Source organism: Protopterus annectens, chromosome 5.part0 (assembly GCF_019279795.1).
Source record: "Protopterus annectens isolate FY-2018-M chromosome 5.part0, PAN1.0, whole genome shotgun sequence".
Lineage (NCBI taxonomy): Eukaryota > Metazoa > Chordata > Ceratodontiformes > Protopteridae > Protopterus > Protopterus annectens.
In genome coordinates this window covers 1,714,439,351-1,714,460,150 of record NC_056735.1, presented here as the reverse complement: position 1 = coordinate 1,714,460,150, position 20,800 = coordinate 1,714,439,351, and the positions used below count along the sequence as shown (strand labels likewise).

The following is a 20,800-nucleotide window of genomic DNA, read 5'->3' as shown; positions in this document are numbered from 1 at the left end:
TTAAAAAGAGCACTTTCATTCCTGTGTCCCACCCTAAGGTAGCTAATTTTGACAAAATGGTTTGTCATGATATTTATAGAACCAATAATATTAAGAACAAAATTATTTCCACCAATGATTTTGACAACCTTTCCAAGGAAGAACGACTTTGTCTTGACTTTTATCTTTCTAATTCTGAATTACGGGTTATGAAACCTGACAAGGGGGGTGAAGTTGTGCTTTTTAGAAATGTGGACTATATTAATGCTATGACAAAAATTGTAATGGATTCTGGAAATTATGAAGTGGTTTCCCTCAATGAAATCCATGTGGGATACCGAAAAATTGATTTAGCCATTGAGGAATATTTATTGGACAACAGAATTACTAAAGAAGTGTATGACTTTATCAAAGTTGAATTCCCAGTTTTGGCCACTATTTTTGGCATCCCCAAAGTCCACAAATGTGTAACTGACCCTCCCTTTCGGCCGATTATATCCGGCAGTAAGTCTAAGACTTTTCCCATCAGTGTAGTCATTGACCGATGGACCAAACCTTTGTATGAAAAGATTCCCCACCTTATTAAAGACTCCTGGTCCTTTTTGGGTAAATTATCCCCAGATTTATGGAATAAGGACTTGGTCATTTTAACTATCGATGTAGTTGATTTATTTTCATGTATCCCGAAGGATACTGGATTAGATTATTTTGCTAATAGTCTAAGAACTATTTCCAATTTTACTTGGGATCGCATCTGCATTTTGGTCGACATGATATCTTTGGTTTTAGACCACAATTTCATTTTCTTTGAAGGGGAATTTTACAGACAAACTAGAGGGGTGGCGATGGGTGCATCTTGTGCACCCATCTTCGCCAACCTAGTTATGTTTGAGTGGGAAAATCAATTCCTCTTTTCTTGTAAATATTTTTCGTATATATCCTTCTACAGTAGATACCTTGATGACTTGTTCATTTTATGGAATGGGCCTGTCAGTGAGATTTCAGACTTCATGGACTACATTAATAACACGACTACTTTTTTGCGTTTCACTCATCAATTTGATAATAGTGGGATTGCATACCTTGACACTTTCATCAGTTACTCTGTTAATGGTTTTGACTCTAGGATTTATCGAAAGGACACATTTTCCAACAATTATTTACACTTTTCGAGTGACCACCCTAGGTACACTTTCAAGAACATTTTCAAGGGGCAATGTATTCGGGTTGCCCGTATGTCCTCTAGCAAGGACATTATGATTAAAGAACTCGATTTTGTCAAATCTATGTTTTTGGACAGGGGCTATCCTAACAACATGTTAAATGATGTTATTTCTTATGTTAAACGTGAATGGGGTAAAAAATATTTTCCAATTTTAGGGAAGGGTGACCTGTGTAGGAAAACTTCCATGACAGCATCTGTTCACAGGTCTAAAGTATGTGTTTTGACTTTTTCCCCACATGTACAATACATTAAAAACATTATTTTGGATTGTTGGAGGTTGTTTCAATCTGACAATGATTGTATCAACACCTTGGGCAACAAACCTAACTTTGTTTATAGGACTGGCCCAAACATAAAGAATCTTCTTGAGTTAAGAAAAAAACCTAGATTGATTTTTGGTATGACGAAGAAGTGTGGACATTGTGGGCAATGTTCATCCATTTTAGAATCCAGTGGGACTCGTTTGGATGACCTTAATAAAGTGTTTGTTAAGAGTAAAGGGGGTAATTGTCAAACCCCTCGTGTGGTATATATCGCCATATGTTCCAAATGTTCAGTGTTTTACATTGGGAAGACCGAAAGGTCTTTCAGGAAGCGCATTTATGAGCACTTGTATAAAATAAAATCTGGCGATCAAAAGAATGCCCTAGCTCGTCACACATTCTGTAATGATCATACCCACATTTTTAAGTTTTTTATCATCGATAGGGTTGACATTGCCCCTAGTGGTGGAAATTGGAAAGTTAATTTGGCTAAAAGGGAAGCTATTTGGCAGATTAGAACTAATGCCACATGCTTCCCAGGCATTAACGATTATATTAGTATCAAACCATTTTTATCAGAATGATTTATAACATTTTAACATTTAGACCTATTTCATAGATTTATTTTAATATTTTAATATATTAGCACAATCTTTATGAAAGTTAGTAATTGGGTATGTTTATATTTTGTTATAGGTAGGTCTACCTCTTTATGTATATATTTTTAGGACACTTTGTATGTATTTTTTGTATTTTTTTGTATTGTAACACATTCATGAACCATTTGGAAAATGTTCCTTTAAGGTTTTTTGGCGCCAATTTTCAAACTTTCTGTATAAAATGAGTTGAATTGTCTTTAGTCAGGGTTCTGAAGAAGTCTGGTTACAGATGAAAGCGCTTAACCCTGTTTCAATGGATTGTTTGGAGTTCGTGGACTTTGTTGTAATAAATTCTAGTTGGTTTCGTGAAGTGTAGTATCATTTATTCAATCGCTGATTTGGACTCTGTGCTGATTTGGATTCTGTGCAGTTGAAGGTAGTAACCTCTGGCTGGCTTGATTTTTTCTTAGTTTTGGTTGGTGATCGTTTCTTTTACGGTGTTGGTATATATATATATATATATATATATATATATATATATATATATATATATGTTATCTTGCTTGTAATATATCATTTTATGGAAAAAATGTGATGTATAGCCCTTGTTGTGTCCTATCCAATGTATTTACACTCAGATATGCCAAACAATATGCAAACTCTGAGAGTGACGTGACTGTTGTCATTTACTTGCATCTTGAATGTTACAGGAAAGCACACTCACATGACTTGCACGTATGCATAAGCATGCATGCATGTGATAACACTGATTATGCTACACGTCATTTTAGTTATATAGCTTGGGAATCAAATTATATAACATATTTAGACAGCACCATTTGTTTATAGCAAAAGTAAGCATTTTATATAGAGCAATATATAAAAAATATATTACTCGAATGCTTCAATCAACCTTAGTAATGAGATATGCTAGTGGACAGTTTACGATAGTACAACATATAGCATCCCTTCACCCAGAATGATGCCAAGACTTAGCTTTAATAATTGGCTATGTAGCTGATCTCATTCTTGGGGAATCCAGTATGTGTCAGCTTGGGATAAGATGGCTGACAAGCCTTCCTACTTTCCCAGGGATGGTATACACCTCTTTTACCAAGGGTTTTGCATTTTTGCTAAAACTTGTGCTGCCCAACAGTGCCTTTTTAGGCAGGATATGAATGTGGCTCTTTTCAATGGTAGACGTTATACATAAAAAAATGCCTGAACTTGAGGCTGTCCTGCAACTTGAATATATTCATGTATGACTAGTTACAAAGATATGGTTTCAGAGTAATGAAAACATTCTCTGTATTTCTGTGTATGTTTTCTATCTTGTCTTCAGACCTACTGGCCATTGTGGGGAGTGTCAGGATTTTTCAAGGATAACAGAACCTAACACTTCATTTTTCCTCAGGACACCACATTTGAGTTCCTAGATGTCCAGATCACCATAAACAAGACTAATCAACACTTCATAGCTAGTTATAGGACATCATCTATGCCCTGTTCTGCACACGATAGCTATCTTAACAAATTAGCTGAAATCATCATTAGATCCAACACCTTTCTACTGGGGGACTTCAGCTAGTCATCTTAAACTGACTAGCCTACATTGCCAATGGTTGGCATGCCCAACATTTCCTTGACATTATAAATGCTAACTCTTTACATATAGTTAACCATTCTACTAGTGTTTGCAATATTCTTCATTTAGTCCTCACAGATTTGACCACTTTTTATAGATCTCCATATGTAGAAGTTTTGCCTTGTTAAATTAGACCATAAATTAGTGACCTTTTCCTTGGATATGTCCATGTAAATACATCTGCGAATAGGGACTTTTATGTGAAACAAACTTTCTTCAGTTACTTGATCAAAATACATCTGCTGTAATCCTCCTCTGTTTGATCGCATTGCTAAAGTTGCTGCCTATGCCTCAGAGTTCTACTCCCACTTAATAGCTGTATTGATAAGGCAGCCCCTATCTGCACCAAATATGAGAAATTTAAAAGAAATCCTTATGGTAGAATACTCATTTAAATAAATTATACAACAAGAGAACAAACTTGCTTGTTGCTTATAAGAGGTCTCATTCTACCCACCTTAAGAACATACTTAAGCAAACTGGTAATTTGTTAGCAGTAATAAATAAAAATAATAGCAGTGATTAATAGTAATTAATCATTATAGCTATTACAACTAATAATAATAATAATAATTATAGTTTGTTACAGCAGACTTCTTCAAATGTCCTCACTAGATCTTTCAGCCCACCCTTGTGTGGTTCAACAGCTACCTGTCCAATAGGTATCAGTCAGAAAATGGCATTTCATGCTCTCTCCTTACCTTCCAGTCACCACTGGTGTACCATAAGGCTCTAACCTTGGTCCCGTCTTCTTTAACATTTTCATCAACACTCTCTTTACTTCCACGCAACAGGCCACCCTAACGCAATATGCAGATGATGCCTCTCTCATTTGCACATCTGACAATGTGGTACATCTCCAAAAAGTACTCAGGAAGCTTTAGCAGCCACTAAACCATGGCTTTGTAACTCACAAGTCATGATCAACCCAAAAAAGACCAAACTACTACTATTTTCCCTAAATCCCTCTCTCATGAAAAAAATAAATTTGAAGTCCTCTCTTTTAATAACACAGCCATTGAAGTCACTTTTCATAGCAAACTATTAGGGGCAATAATGGACGATAATCTTACATTCGACCTGCAGATACAAAATTGTATAGGAAAAACTCATCAAAAACAAAGGATACTTTACAGATTCAAAAACGTTCACATCTATGCAACTAAAAAGACACTTGTCACTACTTATCTTCTCCCAACTCTTCTTCATGGTGCTCCCATCCTTACTAACCTCCAGGCTTCAGAAAAATTAAAACCTGAACAAAACTATAACAAAGTTGTTAAATTTGCAGCACACGCCCCTTTCAGAACCCACCACTGTATAACACTGAAAAGCCTAAATTGGTTAGACCTGCCAAATCAACTAACATATAAACAACTTCTTACCACCTATAAAATTATCCAGCGTTCATCTGCCTGTCCAGCACTAAAAAACATTGAACACAACTGTGTTCCCAGTCAGTCATTGCAATCCAATGACCAAAACCTCCTGTCTGTCTATAAGCCTAACAAATCTTCTGGGTATTGCAAGGTTGCTAAGGCCTGGAACTCCTTACCTGTATCCATCAGGTCTATACCCACCTTCCCATCTTTCAAAGCCACTCTGAAAGACTTCTTAGTTAAAATCTGGCTCTGTTCTTGCTCAAAACAAGGATAACCTGTATCCCTAAATGAGAATAAGTGCCTTTTCATTCCTTACACCTCCTTACTCTGCCTTCTTCACTTATTTCCTTACTGCTATCTAATTCTCTTCTCTGATTTTCTCTCTAAATATACCATAAGCCTGTTTTTGCCTTCACTTCACATTGCAGTTCCTATTTGTATTACACTAACTTACCTTTAATGTCTCCACAAACTGTCTACAATTTCTCTAAATATTAAATGATTGTCATATACCTTGTATCAATTCTTAACTAATGTATTTATATGATGTCTAATTTGTTATAATTATTTAAACTGCATATGTTTTTGTTGTATTTTTTGAAGATTGTAAAATTATTGTTCTTAAAATTTTTTGTAATAATTTTCGAGCATTTTTCCCCAGGCCTCCAATGAAAATGGCCTTCTACCCAGTCAGACATTCCTGGTAATAAAATGTCAATAAATAAATAGTTTAAGAAGGCATTAGGAAGCTCAAAGCTGAGTGTGAACTTAAAATAGCCACACTAAAATCAAAAATAACTACACATTTTTCTTTAACTATGTCAGGAAGTTAAGAACTAACACTCAAAAATGTTCAGAGCTAGTCCACAGTAAAACTGCTTACTTTAACCCAAATAAAATGGCTAATATCCTAGCTGGCTAGTTCAGAGCAAATTTTATGCCACCCACAGTTCAAGGTATTCCACAGATTCTACAATCCCAACCACCCCCTTTGATTACTATGGAACATTTTTTCCCTCAGTCCTTTCAAAGGCCAAGTACACCTCATCCATGGGCCCTGATACTATACCAGGTTGCCTGGTTATCAGTGCCAGATATGTCCTATGTAAACCCCTATTTAATCTCTTTGATCTAAACCTCTCCATTGAAGCCTGTAAAGCAGCCATTGCAATACCATTACACAAGGGTGGTCCAACTATGGATCCTAGTAACTGCAGGCATATTAGTTCCACTACCCTCATATGTAAGACTGTGAGGTATATAACTTCATACCTCATTAATCTCTTAACCCTGAACCTCATCAATTCAGCTTTGTCAAAGGAAGGTCGTGCCTCTTTAACCTCAGTAGTTTCTTTAAAAAGGTAACTGAAGCAGTGTATAGCAGCTATGCAGCACATACAGCATATCTGGACCTGGCCAAGGCATTTGGAACTATTCCACATGCAGGTGTTACTGAGAGACATGTACACCTGAATGTGAATCATTATGCTGTTAGGTGGATAGCTAAAAGGTTGTCTGACAGAACTCATGTGGTTAGAGTCATAGGTGCCTCTTCTGAAAGTAGAAATGTTACCAGCATGGCACATTGTTGGTCTCTTTCCTGTTTGGCATTTATTTCTCAATCCTTTATGCAACCTCTATTTATCTGTGTTTGCAGAGAGCTGTAAATTGGGTGTTGTTATTTGGTCCTCCACTTCCTCACAATTGCTCCAACATGAGTTAGACTACATTAACAATGGAAAGACAATGGTCTCATATCGAATATGAAAAAACATAGCATCATCCATTTTGGTAAACAAAACATTTTCATATATTGTATAAGTGACACAACTCTGGAATCAGACAAGGCACTGCCGTAAGGGATTTAGGAACTCTCATTATTTACTTTCAAGACATCTCCAGTAGATCCATAGAAGTCTTAATTCTCCTTTACTTGTATCTCATCAGACCCATTATTGAATATGCCTTTAATATCTATTTCTCTAAAAATGTCACTCAACTTGAGAAACTTCAGAACTTCGTAACTGAAAAGATCAGTGACCTCAAAAACATAGTTATCTGGACAGACTAGCAGCCTTTTCTGTGTACTCACTCTCTTATAGACTCCTCAGTGGAGACCTGTGTTTAGCCTTTTGAATCATGGAAAGATTCAACCTCTTTGACCTCCAGGTCATCTGCAGAAAAGATGGCACTTCCAATACCCAGTTAAAGAAACTAAACTTTCAGTAGTAGATAAGTAAGACATGTTAGTATGACAGAGTCATATTCCAATGTATCCCACCATGCCTCTGGAACAAACATCTACTACATGCCAAGCAGAGAAGCATCCTTTCCACCTTCATGGTTAACCTAGATACTTGCATGGGCATCCTCAAATTCCCCCGTAGTCTAATTAGTTTTGTCCTCCTTGGGGCTGGAACAAACTTTTGAATAGAGTTTATTTTTTTGGTTAGGCTTGTGATGGTCTGCAGACTGATTGCCTAGTACTTGCTTATGAACATACGACCACACACATTGAAAACCCTGGTAACTAGATCAACAGGAAGCAGACCCACACTACAGAGCATCAGTTAACTGTGTGACTGCACAGATAGGCCAAAACAATAAAAAAAACAAACAAAAATTTTTTTTGCATGGGTGGCAAACCTCTCAAGTGTACCTCATTACGAGGAACGTACCTCATTTGGGGGTCTTAAAAAGTTCATGTTCCTCGAAGTTCCTCAAAGTTCCACATTGAAAGACTGTCACACATTCAGTGTTAAGAATTTTTTTAAGTGAAATCCATTATAAATAGAAATGAATCATATAATTCATTAAAAGATCTTCTTTATAAGTAAAACCAGCATATTTTAACCATCCTATGACCCTCCTAGTTGACGTTGTTAGTAAGTCATTAGTATGTGTTCCACATTTTGCCCATTTGTTCCACATTATGAGGGCTAGTGTTCCTCATTTTGGAGATGGAAGGTTATATGATAGGTGGAAACCTCCCATATCCCTCCATATGAGGGGCTATGATCCCTACCCTCTATAACTTATGAATACTAATTCTAAGATCACACAAACATGATGGAAATGAAATACAAGACAGACAGATGAAGGTTGAGGAAAAGCACTGAACTACGAAAGGAAGTGGTTCATTAACAGCTCATAGCCTCAATCCTCTATGATAACTGTCAAATATAAAAACAGTTAGCAGATGACTGAGCTTTTTGGGTGGCAAGACAGCCTAGCCTGTCAACCACATGGAAAATCATTATTAGTCAATGGGATGCAGCAGAGCTAACATTAGACAGTAATACTACTTTTAACGTGAATTCAACATGCAAATGTTCGGGAAGGAGTAGGATTTTGGATGCAGATCCTTAAGGGGAACAGCAAAAACATATATCAAATTCTATTCATCAAGTTGCAGAATGTATTCTACAGAAATGAGAAAGGAGATTTTGCCAGTGGTGATGACTGGAAATAGGGGTATAGAAAATAGGCTCGAGGGGACTGGAATTTATTGGAGAAAATTGGAAAAGGAATCTGTACTGGGTGCAAGTAACTAGACAGGGAAAGGTAATAGACTGGGATGTGACCAAGCAGAGGTTTGGACTGCAGGCTATAGACTGCCTTCCCTACCTAGGATTGCTATTGGACTATAGACAATGGGAAAAAGGGGGGGGGGTGCTTAGTGAAAAAGAAAACAGCTTCGGTAGAGTTTTTAGTGAAGTCTGGAACAGAAACTGATGTCAAATGTATAATTAATTGGGCATATAAAATATTACATGATAACTATAAGAATCAATCAGAGGAGTTTAAAACAGATTGGAAAGAGAGATTGGATAGGCAATTTACACCAGAACAATGGGAAGATATCTGTATGGCTCCCAAGTATGTGACAAAGTCCAGAAGGTTAAACATTTTTGATATGATGTATTTGCATAAGTATTTTTATACCCCAAGCAGACTTCAGAGAATTTTTCATCAAGTAGATAGCAAATACTGGAGGTATGCTGGAATAGAGAGAGGTAACTGGAAACATGTTTTTTGATTGTGTAATGAGTTCTCAGATTTTAAAAATTCCCTACAGAGTACTCTGTCAGAACTGTTGGAGAAGCAAATGGCTATAAGCGAGGAAATGATTACTTTGAGCTGGGACACAGGATCTGCATTTGCTATACATAAGACGTTACCAATTTAATGCTAGTGGCTGCCAAGAAAACAAGTATTAGAAAATGAAGTCAAAATCTAAACCAACTGTAACTGAAGTACTGAATATTGTAAAGTAAGTAAAATAACTAGAGGTGGGACCTTTAGAAAAGAGAAAGAGCAAATTACATAAAAATAAATGTACTTTGTAGGAACGATAGATTCAGAATAATGTTCAGGAGGACTGAGGTTTAAGGGAAGGTAGGAACTGATCTGTTTATGTAGTGTTGGATTGAACAATAATTGTTCAAAAGAAAGAAAACATATATGGAATCCATTATGCATGAATATGAAATATGTTAATATGGTTTGTTTTCTTTTCTATTGATGAATGTGTGCCTTTCCCTTAAATGATAATATAATAAAGGTGCTTAAAAAGAAAACAAAAAAGAGCATGCTGCTCATCCAATCAAGCTTACCCTCCAGAAGGCTGATGTACCTCCACTTACACTTATATCTAAGCGCCATTCTGACAGCATGAGTTCACTATTAAACTGAGTCTCGTCTGCTACCAGGCAAGCTTGCTGTGCATGAATCAGGGAAAAACATTCAAAAGTGAATTCTATGGTCCTACATATAATCTACAACATGGTCATCAGGAAACCTTGCAATGGCATCTGAGACAAGGTGGTGGAAGACAAGGAACAACTGCACTGTGGCAGCAGATCACAATTCCCAGTATTCCAACAGCTAAAGATTAGGTGGCTATACCATGGGAGATGCACAACAAGACACAAGCCATACCATTTGGTGGTCATATCAAGAGACTGGCTCTACGGCAAAGTATGAAATCATCACTCCCATTTGGAACACTGTCCAAAGTGTGTGCAAAACAATGGTCAACAGACCTCAGTCTTATTTGTGGCAGTATTTTCCATGATGAACCATATCACAATGCTTCAGGCTGACCACTGGATTTGGAGACACCATGCACAAAAGGTTGCATTAGACCACAGTCATTTCCCACTGTGCAGTGCACAACAGTGCGTGAAATCATGGCCCAAAATACATATATTTCTCAGCATTCAGGTTATGTATACACATTTGCTGGTAAAGCCTTTTAATGAGTATGCTTTCAGTATTGGACAGATGACTGTGGTAGCATTCAAAGGTGGGTTGTATGTGCCTGTGTGCACATTGCAGTGTGGATGCTTAGGTAGACGTGGTCGACATTGTACATGTTTGTGGACTGTATTCACTTTTTTATACAGACTGCATCTCTCACTAGCATACATGTAAAGACCCTGGTCTGTAATAACAAATCTGTACTATGGCCATGACTGTCCTACGTGTCTTTGTTGTGGTAGGCCATGCTAGCTGTTTTTTTTCCACAGTTTGTGCTACTCACGTTGTTTTATAACAGAAATACAGTAACTGCACCATGTAGTAGATGCATATGATATACATCCTGCAGAGACTTGGTCTACAACAAATAATACTAAGACAAAAACATTTTTGTTTACTTAATTACTGAAAAATGTGCTTCTTAAATGTGGCAAAACAGTAGACTGTTTACTTCACTGATTACACAAAGATGCATATCAGTGGCAAAAGAACTTGAAATACTGTTTTGAAAACTATTACATTTGCTTTAGATTGCTAATGTCCTTATTCATTTGCTCTATTTGAACTTACAGTGAATTAACCCACGTGCAATATTACATGGACCATTGTACTGCCATAGGATCATGAAAGAGTGCATAGTATTTAGTAATATTTTGTAGGTGGGACCAAGCCCCCCTGCATCTCCCCCCAAAAATGAGTGTACTCTATCCCCCATATTCCTGTTCACCAAATATTCTGCACCTGAGGCAGATCACCATAGAAGAAAAAGAAACATTATATATTACTTTTGTCCAAGGTGGTGCAGTCCTGACCTATGACATTGGTGAAATAGGAAGTACCTTTTCCAGGTATGAATCTTGAGAAAAATGTAGAGTTATGTAAGAGAACACAGAAAAAGCTGTTTCCCAGGGTTCAGTCTTGGAGCCTCTGTTATTTGGGATATACTTTTCTGAGGTGCAGGCCAAAACCAGTGGGCTACGGCTGACCAAGTTTGCAGATGACTGCCAGCTGGGTGCTGTCATCAATTCCCCTAGTGATGTGGACATCCTCCAGGAGGGTCTCACTCAGCCAAATGGCTGGTGCTAGAAACGTGGCCTCAAGCTGAACACCAAAAAATGCATCATCATCCCCTTTGGGGAGAATGACGTCCCAACAAATTATCACATTAATAACAACGTCCTAAGCACTCAATCAGTTGTGAGGGTTTGGGCATCCAGGTTGATAGCAACCTGACTTTTGACCACCATGTTGCTTCCGTGGTATGGAAAGCCTTCTACATGGCCCAACTCATAAGTAAGGCTATCTCATCCAGGAACAAGTAGGTCACAACATCCTTGAATTCTTCCCTTATAAGGCCCATTATTGAGTACAACGCATCTTTTGGCATGTACCTTGCAAACACATGCAGCAGCAGGAGAGACCACAGAGGTTTCTCACCAGGAGAATCCAGGGCCTCAAACATCTACCATACACAGATAGGCTAAAAGCCCTATCCCCCTACTCAGTTTCATACAGACTCCTCAGAGGTGACCTCTGTCTGGCATACAAGGTTATCATGGACCCCACCTTGATGGGCCTGTTGCATATCCACAAGTCAAGCTCCACTTGAGTAACCCACATGCATGACCTCAACCTGGTCTGTGACATCAACAAGACTTGTTGGCAGGACAGGTTTATGTCCCAGTGACTCCCTCATCTATGGAAATGACTCCCTCTCCACATCAAACAGAGTACCTCTTTACCCCTTTGTTCAGCGCAACCTGGATAACTGAATGGGAAACAGAAAATATACCCCTGGGATTCCACTCATGTCCCTGCTGGATGGGGGGCATTGGGTGCTGATTTGTAACATGGTCTAAACTCTTGGCTAGGCTTATATGGGCCTCAGGGCCAATAGCCTCGTAACCTCCTACGATCCTATGATCCTATGACCCAGGTGATAAATCTCTGGGAAAGTCCTTCCAATGATTATTTGAGAGGGTGAGTACTTAATCTTTGCATGATTTCTGAATGGCAGTTTGATGAACTAAAAATGCATACTCAGCCCAGGTAGAGAAGTTCCAGAAATCCAGAAGCAGCATACAGCTCATTTCCAGGATCATCCATGTTTTATATGTAAGCAGGTGATTTAGGGTTATGTGTTTCAGAGAATGCAGTACTGCATGAAGTTCTTAATGCCTGTACTAAGTGTACACTAAGTGTACATGGTCTGTGTTTAAGAACATTTCTGAAAGATTACACTAAGTATACATGCAGTTTCACTTTACGGTAACCTTTATGAATCCCCCTTGATATTTAAGACCGCAAGAAGATCAGTAGGAAACTAAAATTAGGAGGAAGAAGGTCTGAGTTATACTTGTGCTGTCTGTTCACTTAGAATGTTGTACATTTAGTGTAGGAATTAATAAATCCCAGGGTCAATCTTACTGCCAGTTCCTCATAGAAGTAAAGCTCTAACATGCACATCATATCATTTTACTCCATTACACTAACAGACACACTCACAAGTTAAATAATATTACTGATATAGAATTGTAAGCAGTATACTTCAAACAAGAGCGGCTTCTTTGAATCAAATTATTTATTTTTAATAGTAATGATTCACGTTTCTATTTTTTCATAGCTGTCAACTGAGAAAATGCTTTTGTTAAAAGCAAATGCCAAGTTAAACACATTACAGTGATACACAGAGTTTACTCCTTTTGTTGTTGTTGTTGTTGGTGGTGGTGATGGTGTTGTAAGGAGACTATAAAACTGAATAAGAAGGCTGCATCTGAATGTTATAAATAATACACAAACAAGAGCCGAACGGATGATAAGCTTTCTTTATTGCCCTGCAGTATTGTTTAATACTAGGGATCATACCAGGTCACTAATACAATTTAAAAATGATGAATGAGAACTGTGAAACCTGTAAGGTGTGCATTTAGCTATCTTGACCTGTAATAATCCTAATGCACACATGAACTTACTTTCTGTAGCTACACTTAATGCTCCACAAAGTTATATCATTGAGTGGCTAGATAAAAGGTATCAGCAGATCACAGCAACACATAACTGTCTCTTTCAGTGATGCCAGTTCGCTTATTTGACACAAGTTCATAGAAGAAACCATAAACATTATTAATATAGAACTCATTCTCTGGTTGTCATAATGAGTCCCCTGTGTAGGTACCTAAAGATAAACCTAGATGGTTCTATACAAAAAAATAACACTATAGGATTCGATTTTTAAAAATGCTGCTTTAGTTGATAATTTTTTAAATTATACAAACATTTATAATTTATGGGAAGCACTCTTACTACGTGTATATAATGTAGATTCCTTTTCATTTATGCATGTATGTATACATATATGTATTTATTTATTTTTGCGTATCTTCAAGAGCATATGCTTCTTGCTATAAAAATAATAGATTCAGGGGAAACCTGATAAATTCCCTGATGGAGAAGTATATATCAGCAAAAATGTTACTGTCTATACATTTTTTAATAATCCTAATCCGAAACACTTGTCTTTTGTTACTTATAGATGAGAATATGGATACTCTGTATTGGGACTTCCTTAGTTTTTGGACCTATACTAGGAAAAAGTTGGAGACTGTACAGGGTGTTTACTCAGCGGGTTCCAGATAAAAGAGTGGTAAGGCAATGTGCATTTTCATATCCGCTATATTGTCTGCAATTTGAAAACTATGTAATGCGTTACTTATCACATGAAAAAATTGTATAATAGAGTAAAAACTGCAGTGTGTCTAAACTGCATAGTTGTGTTTTTAAGAGATTCGATCAGATTGTCTTATCAACTTTTTCCTTACATTAAATTTTTTAATTACTCTAAGGTTCTCTAGGTTGTCTTCCAGGCATGAAAGCAATGTCTTTAGATCATTTTCGCTATAATAACAAAGTATAGCTCAACAAAATAACTTACAAATATTTGTTAAGTGACAGATGTTTTTTGGTTACTGAAATAACACTGGTGTTTTAAAGCAGAACTCAGTCAATGAAATGATGATTACCATAGAAATAAAACTCTGTTTCAGTTAATGTTTAAACAAAGTAGTTCCAGGAAATTCATCTGTGGTACCACACAGACCATTTGCAGAATATAACCCCTTGTCAAAGGAGATAGATGTGATTAGCATTTTTATCCTTAGAGTCGTTTATGAGCAGTAAAATGCATGGTTTTAGTTTGTCATACCCCTTGGAAATTCCATTTAGAAAGACACTCAATGTAAAGCACAGTCTTGTAATTAGAGTTAAATTCAACATTTCTTTAACTCATTGTCTGGCACAATGCTGACCACTGAAATAAACTAACTAAAATAATTGCTATCAAAATTGTCAGTGTGTTTTATAACAGGACTGAATCAAAGCAACTTTGTAGAGAAGGATTCAGTAATTGGCGACTGTTACACATTAGTATTTATATGTCATACAAGAACAGTGATGATGCAAAAAGAGCAGTGTTTCTTTAAGTGAGGAATCTTAGTTGTTATGTTGATTTAATAAAACTAAGATTGTTTAATTCATAGCTCTCTTGTAGTGCAAGATTACCCTTCAAAATCTAAAAAGAGATAAAATCCATTTGTTCCACAGACATTCCCCGGGATTCATGAAGCTTGTGCCAGGTGCAGGAGTAGCGTTGGCGTTCCAACACCAAATATGGCTGGCGAGCGATCCAGGTACGAGCTGTTTCCACGTGCACTACCTGCGTACGCTACGCCCGCACAGCTCCCGGCCCCTGTATGCTAATTACTCCAGTTGCAGCAGTGTAGCATGCAAATGGAGGTATTTAGCGATCCAGGAAGTGGTGCAGGCGTAGTATAAGCATGCAGAAATGTAAACCGTAAAAAATGGTTTACATTTTTGCAAACATAAAATCGGAGCCATGACAGCTGGCCAAACACTTGTATTATATCGTTAATATATGCCAATGGCTAAATATACAGCCATTGGCATAAAAAATGTACAAAATATAAAAAGAACATTTAATTTCATTTTTCGCACTATTGCGAAGTTTAAGCGCAGGGCAGTGGCATGCAAACCGGATCGCAAGAAAAATAGAAAAATATAGAATAAAAATGCAATGTAACACAAATCATGATTTTCCCATAATAGTCAATGGCAGGCATGTTACACCACACCATGGTGCAAGGGTTGCTAAAGGGCTGTGACAGTGTTTTGCACGGTAGCTAGGAATTAGTAGGCAATGCCATGCAAATGAGAGGAGTAATAGTGAATCACAGATTCCCCACTGGTGTAAGGATGCACCTCACAGTGTAGCGTTATGACACCGAGGTGTGCCCTTGAGATAATGATGACATCAAGAGAGGGGTGTGTCACCTTTGCTGTAAGCACATTGGAGCATTGCTAATCCAGTGTGCCCATAGCTAAGTAAAGCTGCAGGATAGGGGTGTGTCAAACTGGCTATAGGTTTGCATAGTCGAGATTGCACAAGGTAACCGAGTATGCATGTGAACAGAGATGAAAACGTGCTTAAACCCGGTAAATGGGTTTGCGCGGTGTGCACCAGAGCTGAAACAGGAAGGATATAGGAAAGAAATAAGGAAATGCTGTAGCAGGGAAATTGGAGTACAAATGACTAATTAACACCTAGAAACCTACAGTGGGCCATTGACAACAGCTAACAAGGCTGCAAGCAGCTACCTGCAGAACAGGAAAGGGGAGGGGCTGTACTGCAAAGAAAACAGTAAAGTGTCACAGCAGAAAGTACAAAACAAGAAAGACCGCAGGTGGATGCATGCCTGATAATGGGAGGGGATCCAGGTTTAAAAGTGAATTAAAGGGCAACAGATTAATCAAGGCAGGCAAGCATAACTCCACACTAAAGGCCCCACACTTGCAGTACTCACTGTAAAACCCATAATTAAGATACCCTGCATCTGGAATTGCTGATGCACACCCAATGACATCAACAGCATCCATAGCAAAATAGTATAAAGTGTGAAAGCACCTCACACACACTTGTGTATTCCCATACACTCTGCACCACTGGTGTATACAGACGGGGTGTATACAGACGGGGAACTTTTAGTATGTACATGTTAGGGGCTGCCATAGCTTTTATCCACCAGCATGTGTTGAAGACTGAAGGTGGTGTGGAGGATGATGCACACAACCACCTCAGGCACCAGAGGAGGAGAAGAGTGTTCAGACCCAGGGTAACCTACCAGAGGCTACATTATCTGGGAATGAATGGGGCAGTCACTTTGTGTACATATGCATTGTAATGTACTGTAGTTTGTGAATCAACATATGCAAGTCTACACATGTATAACTGTTACAAATTAATACTATATATATATATATATATATATATATATATATATATATATATATATATATATATATATATATATATATACAGTTACATCTATAGCCATATATATAAACATCTATGAACACACTGGGTGACACAGAAGCAATCCAAATGAATTGAAGTGTACACAAAACACATCAAGCTCTGGTATTATAGCTATTAATATTAACCTAATTCACCATAGAAGGGATGGTTGTTGTGTATGTGGAGATTGTGGTGGGGGAGGAATGATGGGTAATGAAATCATGCACCAAGGGGAGCCTGGGTTGGATGTTCAATAAGTGAACTGGAGAGGTATACATGGAGTTTGGGGACAATTTAAAAAGGACACAAAACAAGAACCATTCTCATCCATAATGCACCCTGTCATGTCATTTTGCAACACCTAATTCCACAAACATATGAACATTAACATGTATCATACATATGTACACCAACTGGCTGTCACATTTGTTTTCAGTAATGAGGAATGCCTGTAGTAAAATGTATATTCTAAACACCATAACATTTGTACATATCTCAGATGCCTTACTGGTAAAGTCTGTGACTGTGGTGTTCATTGCCCCGGGTTTAAGACCTGCAAGGGCTGTTAATTTATTTTAAGGGCCAGAATAAGGGCTGTTGGATGCAGGTGGATTAAAGCAATTTTAAGCAGTTGTAAGCGGGTTTGTGAAGGTTTGCACAATGGTATGTGGCGCTTAAACACCGTTAAATGGATAAGTGCTTCACAGGTGTAACCTTTGCTTAATGTAGTGCAGTCTACAGGCAAACCGGCTTACAACCACTTAAATGTGCGTTATTCACACTTTCCCTACCAGTAAAATAATAACCCCTTCCAGGATTAGCACCCGCAACCATGTACACCATCCTCAGAGTAACCTACCACTAACCTACCTGAGATGTACCTATGCCAGCTGTGTATTTAAACAGGTTAAAACACAAAAGGGAGGATTCTGTGGAAATAGGACAAACCACCATGTACCCAATGAAAGGTGTATGCTATATATATATATATATAGAGAGAGAGAGAGTTTTTAGAGAGATACATGTTGATATATAGAGATATACATATATATATGTAGAAATATAGATTGGTTAAAAACATCTACACATCTATGGAGGTACAGATAAATGTATGCAATAATATATATTATAGATCTATATCTATATACATATACACATATATATATATATATATATATATATATATATATATATATATATATATACACATACTAGCATACGTACATGTGTGTATACACTTGAGATGCTGTATACACACATGCATACGTACATGTGTGTATACAGCATCTCAAGTGTTCATATCTGAGTATAACATGGACCATAGCAATCACACATTCTGCCCCCCCAAACAATATGAGCATAATATGTGTTCTATGGACACAGTCACCAACACAACTACAATGACTGCAAATATCCATGACAGAAATACACAGACAGCTTTCATTTAGCAAAACTTTATTACATTCCGATGTATTGCCAAAAGGATTCAAGGAGAAACAGTACCTGCATGCTGTACAGGAAGCGTTTAGCAGTGCCTTAATGAATCAGCCTGCAATTACCATAGTATTAGTCCACTAAGGGATAGGTGTTCACATAGGGAAAGAACCCCCACACACATATAGAAGATATATAAAAGCGGTTCCTACACACTTGCATGTGCTATGTACACCCACCAACATCTCCCCCACACCCAAACTAATTACAACAATACATACTGTCATACCATAATCAATTATTATTCCACTGTACGACATCTGCTGAAACCTTAACATATCTGGACACAGACACACTAACATGGCCCTATGTGAAATAGTTGCTGTTATACAATGGAACAGCTGCTGATGTTACAGGGTTTGTATGAACTATTCCCGTTTCAGAGGGTTGAAAAGTAATTACACCAGGAAGTGTTACCGATTACTGATTATCAGCACAGTATGATCACATTAACTCCAAACTAAAGATGTCTGGTAAGCACACTGTAAACCCCCTAACATTATATGCATAGCCATGCAGCCTTGAGCTGGTCAAACATCCTGGCCAGACTGAAACATATGCAGAAGTATTAGGTACAGACAAACCCTGCACAAGTAGCAATGTTCAGAAATATAACAGCAGTACTCACATTTAGACCAAATCCTCTAGGCATTACACACAATATATTAGTGTTTGTCTCCATACAGCTGTTGCAATAGATTTCAAACAACACTTCCAGGCTGTCTTCCTCACAAGTAAGGCAAAGGGACAACACCCAAGTGGAGTACACAGTTATACTCCATTGTTGACATAGTATTGGCTAAGGCAGTAGCTGCACAGCTGATGTGCATGTAATTAACTACTTTGGAACACCAATTGGTTATCAGGATAGCACATATTGCTGATCTCTAACTATAAAAGGATGCCTTGTCACACATTCAAACCATCTGTATCTACCTGTAGAACAGTACAAAGTACTGAAACACAAACCAAAAACAAGTAATATATCAGTCAATAACACCTCCAATTACTAAGAAGGTATGTATAACATTTAGTATGCCTGTGTATGTAGTACCTGCTCTGCAAGAATTACAGTGTAATGAATGCATATAGTGGAAATAGCTATTTTGTAGCAATGTATTACTGAACAGTAGTAATGCTTGTAGTATTCTATGTGTGTACTGCTGTAGGTCACAAGGCAAACTCCTCATACACCACAAGGGATGATATATATGGGCTTGGAACTCACCAATTCACTTCCAGCCACTGTCAGTGTCAGGATTGGTCCAACAAGTATGTGCTACAACGGGATAGTATATGTTGATATATTGTAACAGTAGACATATGTATGGGTGTATAAGTAAGATGAACATGCCAAAGGTGGGCTTACTGTGCAAATATGGCTTGCATTGTGGGATATTGTGCCAATAACTGTGTAATGTACAGTATTTTAGGCAGATCTTTAGTCCATTTTACATAGCTTTCTGTTATGTTATGCAAACATTAGTTATGTCTATTGGCAATTACAATACTCAGTAACAGGATACATATGACTTGTATTCATCTGACAGTTTAGCAGCATGATAGCAAAGATAATTGGAAGAGCTAGGTAACTATCCATGCACATAACACATGTAATATCCACCTCTCTAGTATTGTTTGCAAGCAATAACAGCTGTGCATGTGTACATGTTATGCAAATGTGTAGTGACATTTGTTACAGGGCTGGGCCAAATGGCTATGTGCACACCTATATAGAGTGGATATTGAGAGTAGAGAGACACACTGGTTGGACTTTCAGGTTTGTGTAGCCTAACCTGTCATTGCCAACCTAACAGCCGCTTGCAAATACTGTATGTTAGGTAGTGCACAGTTCTGGTAATGAAACAGGTTGCATATCATCTTTAACTCCAGTGTAACATCTGCAGTAGGAGTGTAAGATGTAGGAGACAGCTGCCCATGTGTAATAGCTTCTTCATAGGTGATGGCTTACACTATCTGATTATATCCTGATCATGTTGATAGTGGCAGCAGAGTCTATTGATACATGATTCTGCTTGAGGAGTGGGTGTCTTTGCCCAAAAAGAGCTTATGGTTCTGGTGGATATGTGAGTATATACCCAGAAAAGGAAACAGACCTGTCGATGCTTGCATCACCTGTAATCAACTATCAGGATGTGATGTGCTCCTCAGAGGAGGATTGCTGCTGAAGGTAGCTACTATGTTTCTGTAATAGCCAGTGTTGTCACATCCATAACACAGGCAATTACTTGTGAGCATCACTGTCTAAAACATCTTCATAAGAATAAGTACACTAAATACAGTACTTGGTACTTGTAGTACTGAATGCTCATACAGGCATGTTCACTAGTCAGCTTTGTGTATGTGGCCACCCTGGGGGAATGTAATCTCTATGCCATGTACACTGCCAAGCCCACCTAACACTACACCCCACACATTGTCTGGGATGCAGCTTCAGGGTTAAGCTGGAAGGCAGTCCAGTCTACAGCCATGACTGGACTGGACAGTCATGAGGTGTAGGTTAACACATGCATCTCATCATCACAACCAACACATACCCTTACCAGAACACAGTAAGGACACC

General features: G+C 37.9%; 1 protein-coding gene across 1 annotated transcript in view; it reads left to right on the top strand.

The window, feature by feature from the left end:
- Positions 1-20,800, top strand: part of GPR156 (G protein-coupled receptor 156) — a 1,210,147-nt gene that overhangs the window by 441,431 nt on the left and 747,916 nt on the right. Inside the window, exon 5 of the mRNA XM_044071505.1 lies at positions 13,888-13,998. Within this exon, the coding sequence (XP_043927440.1) occupies positions 13,888-13,998 (111 nt within the window). The remainder of the gene's footprint in view (positions 1-13,887; positions 13,999-20,800) is intronic.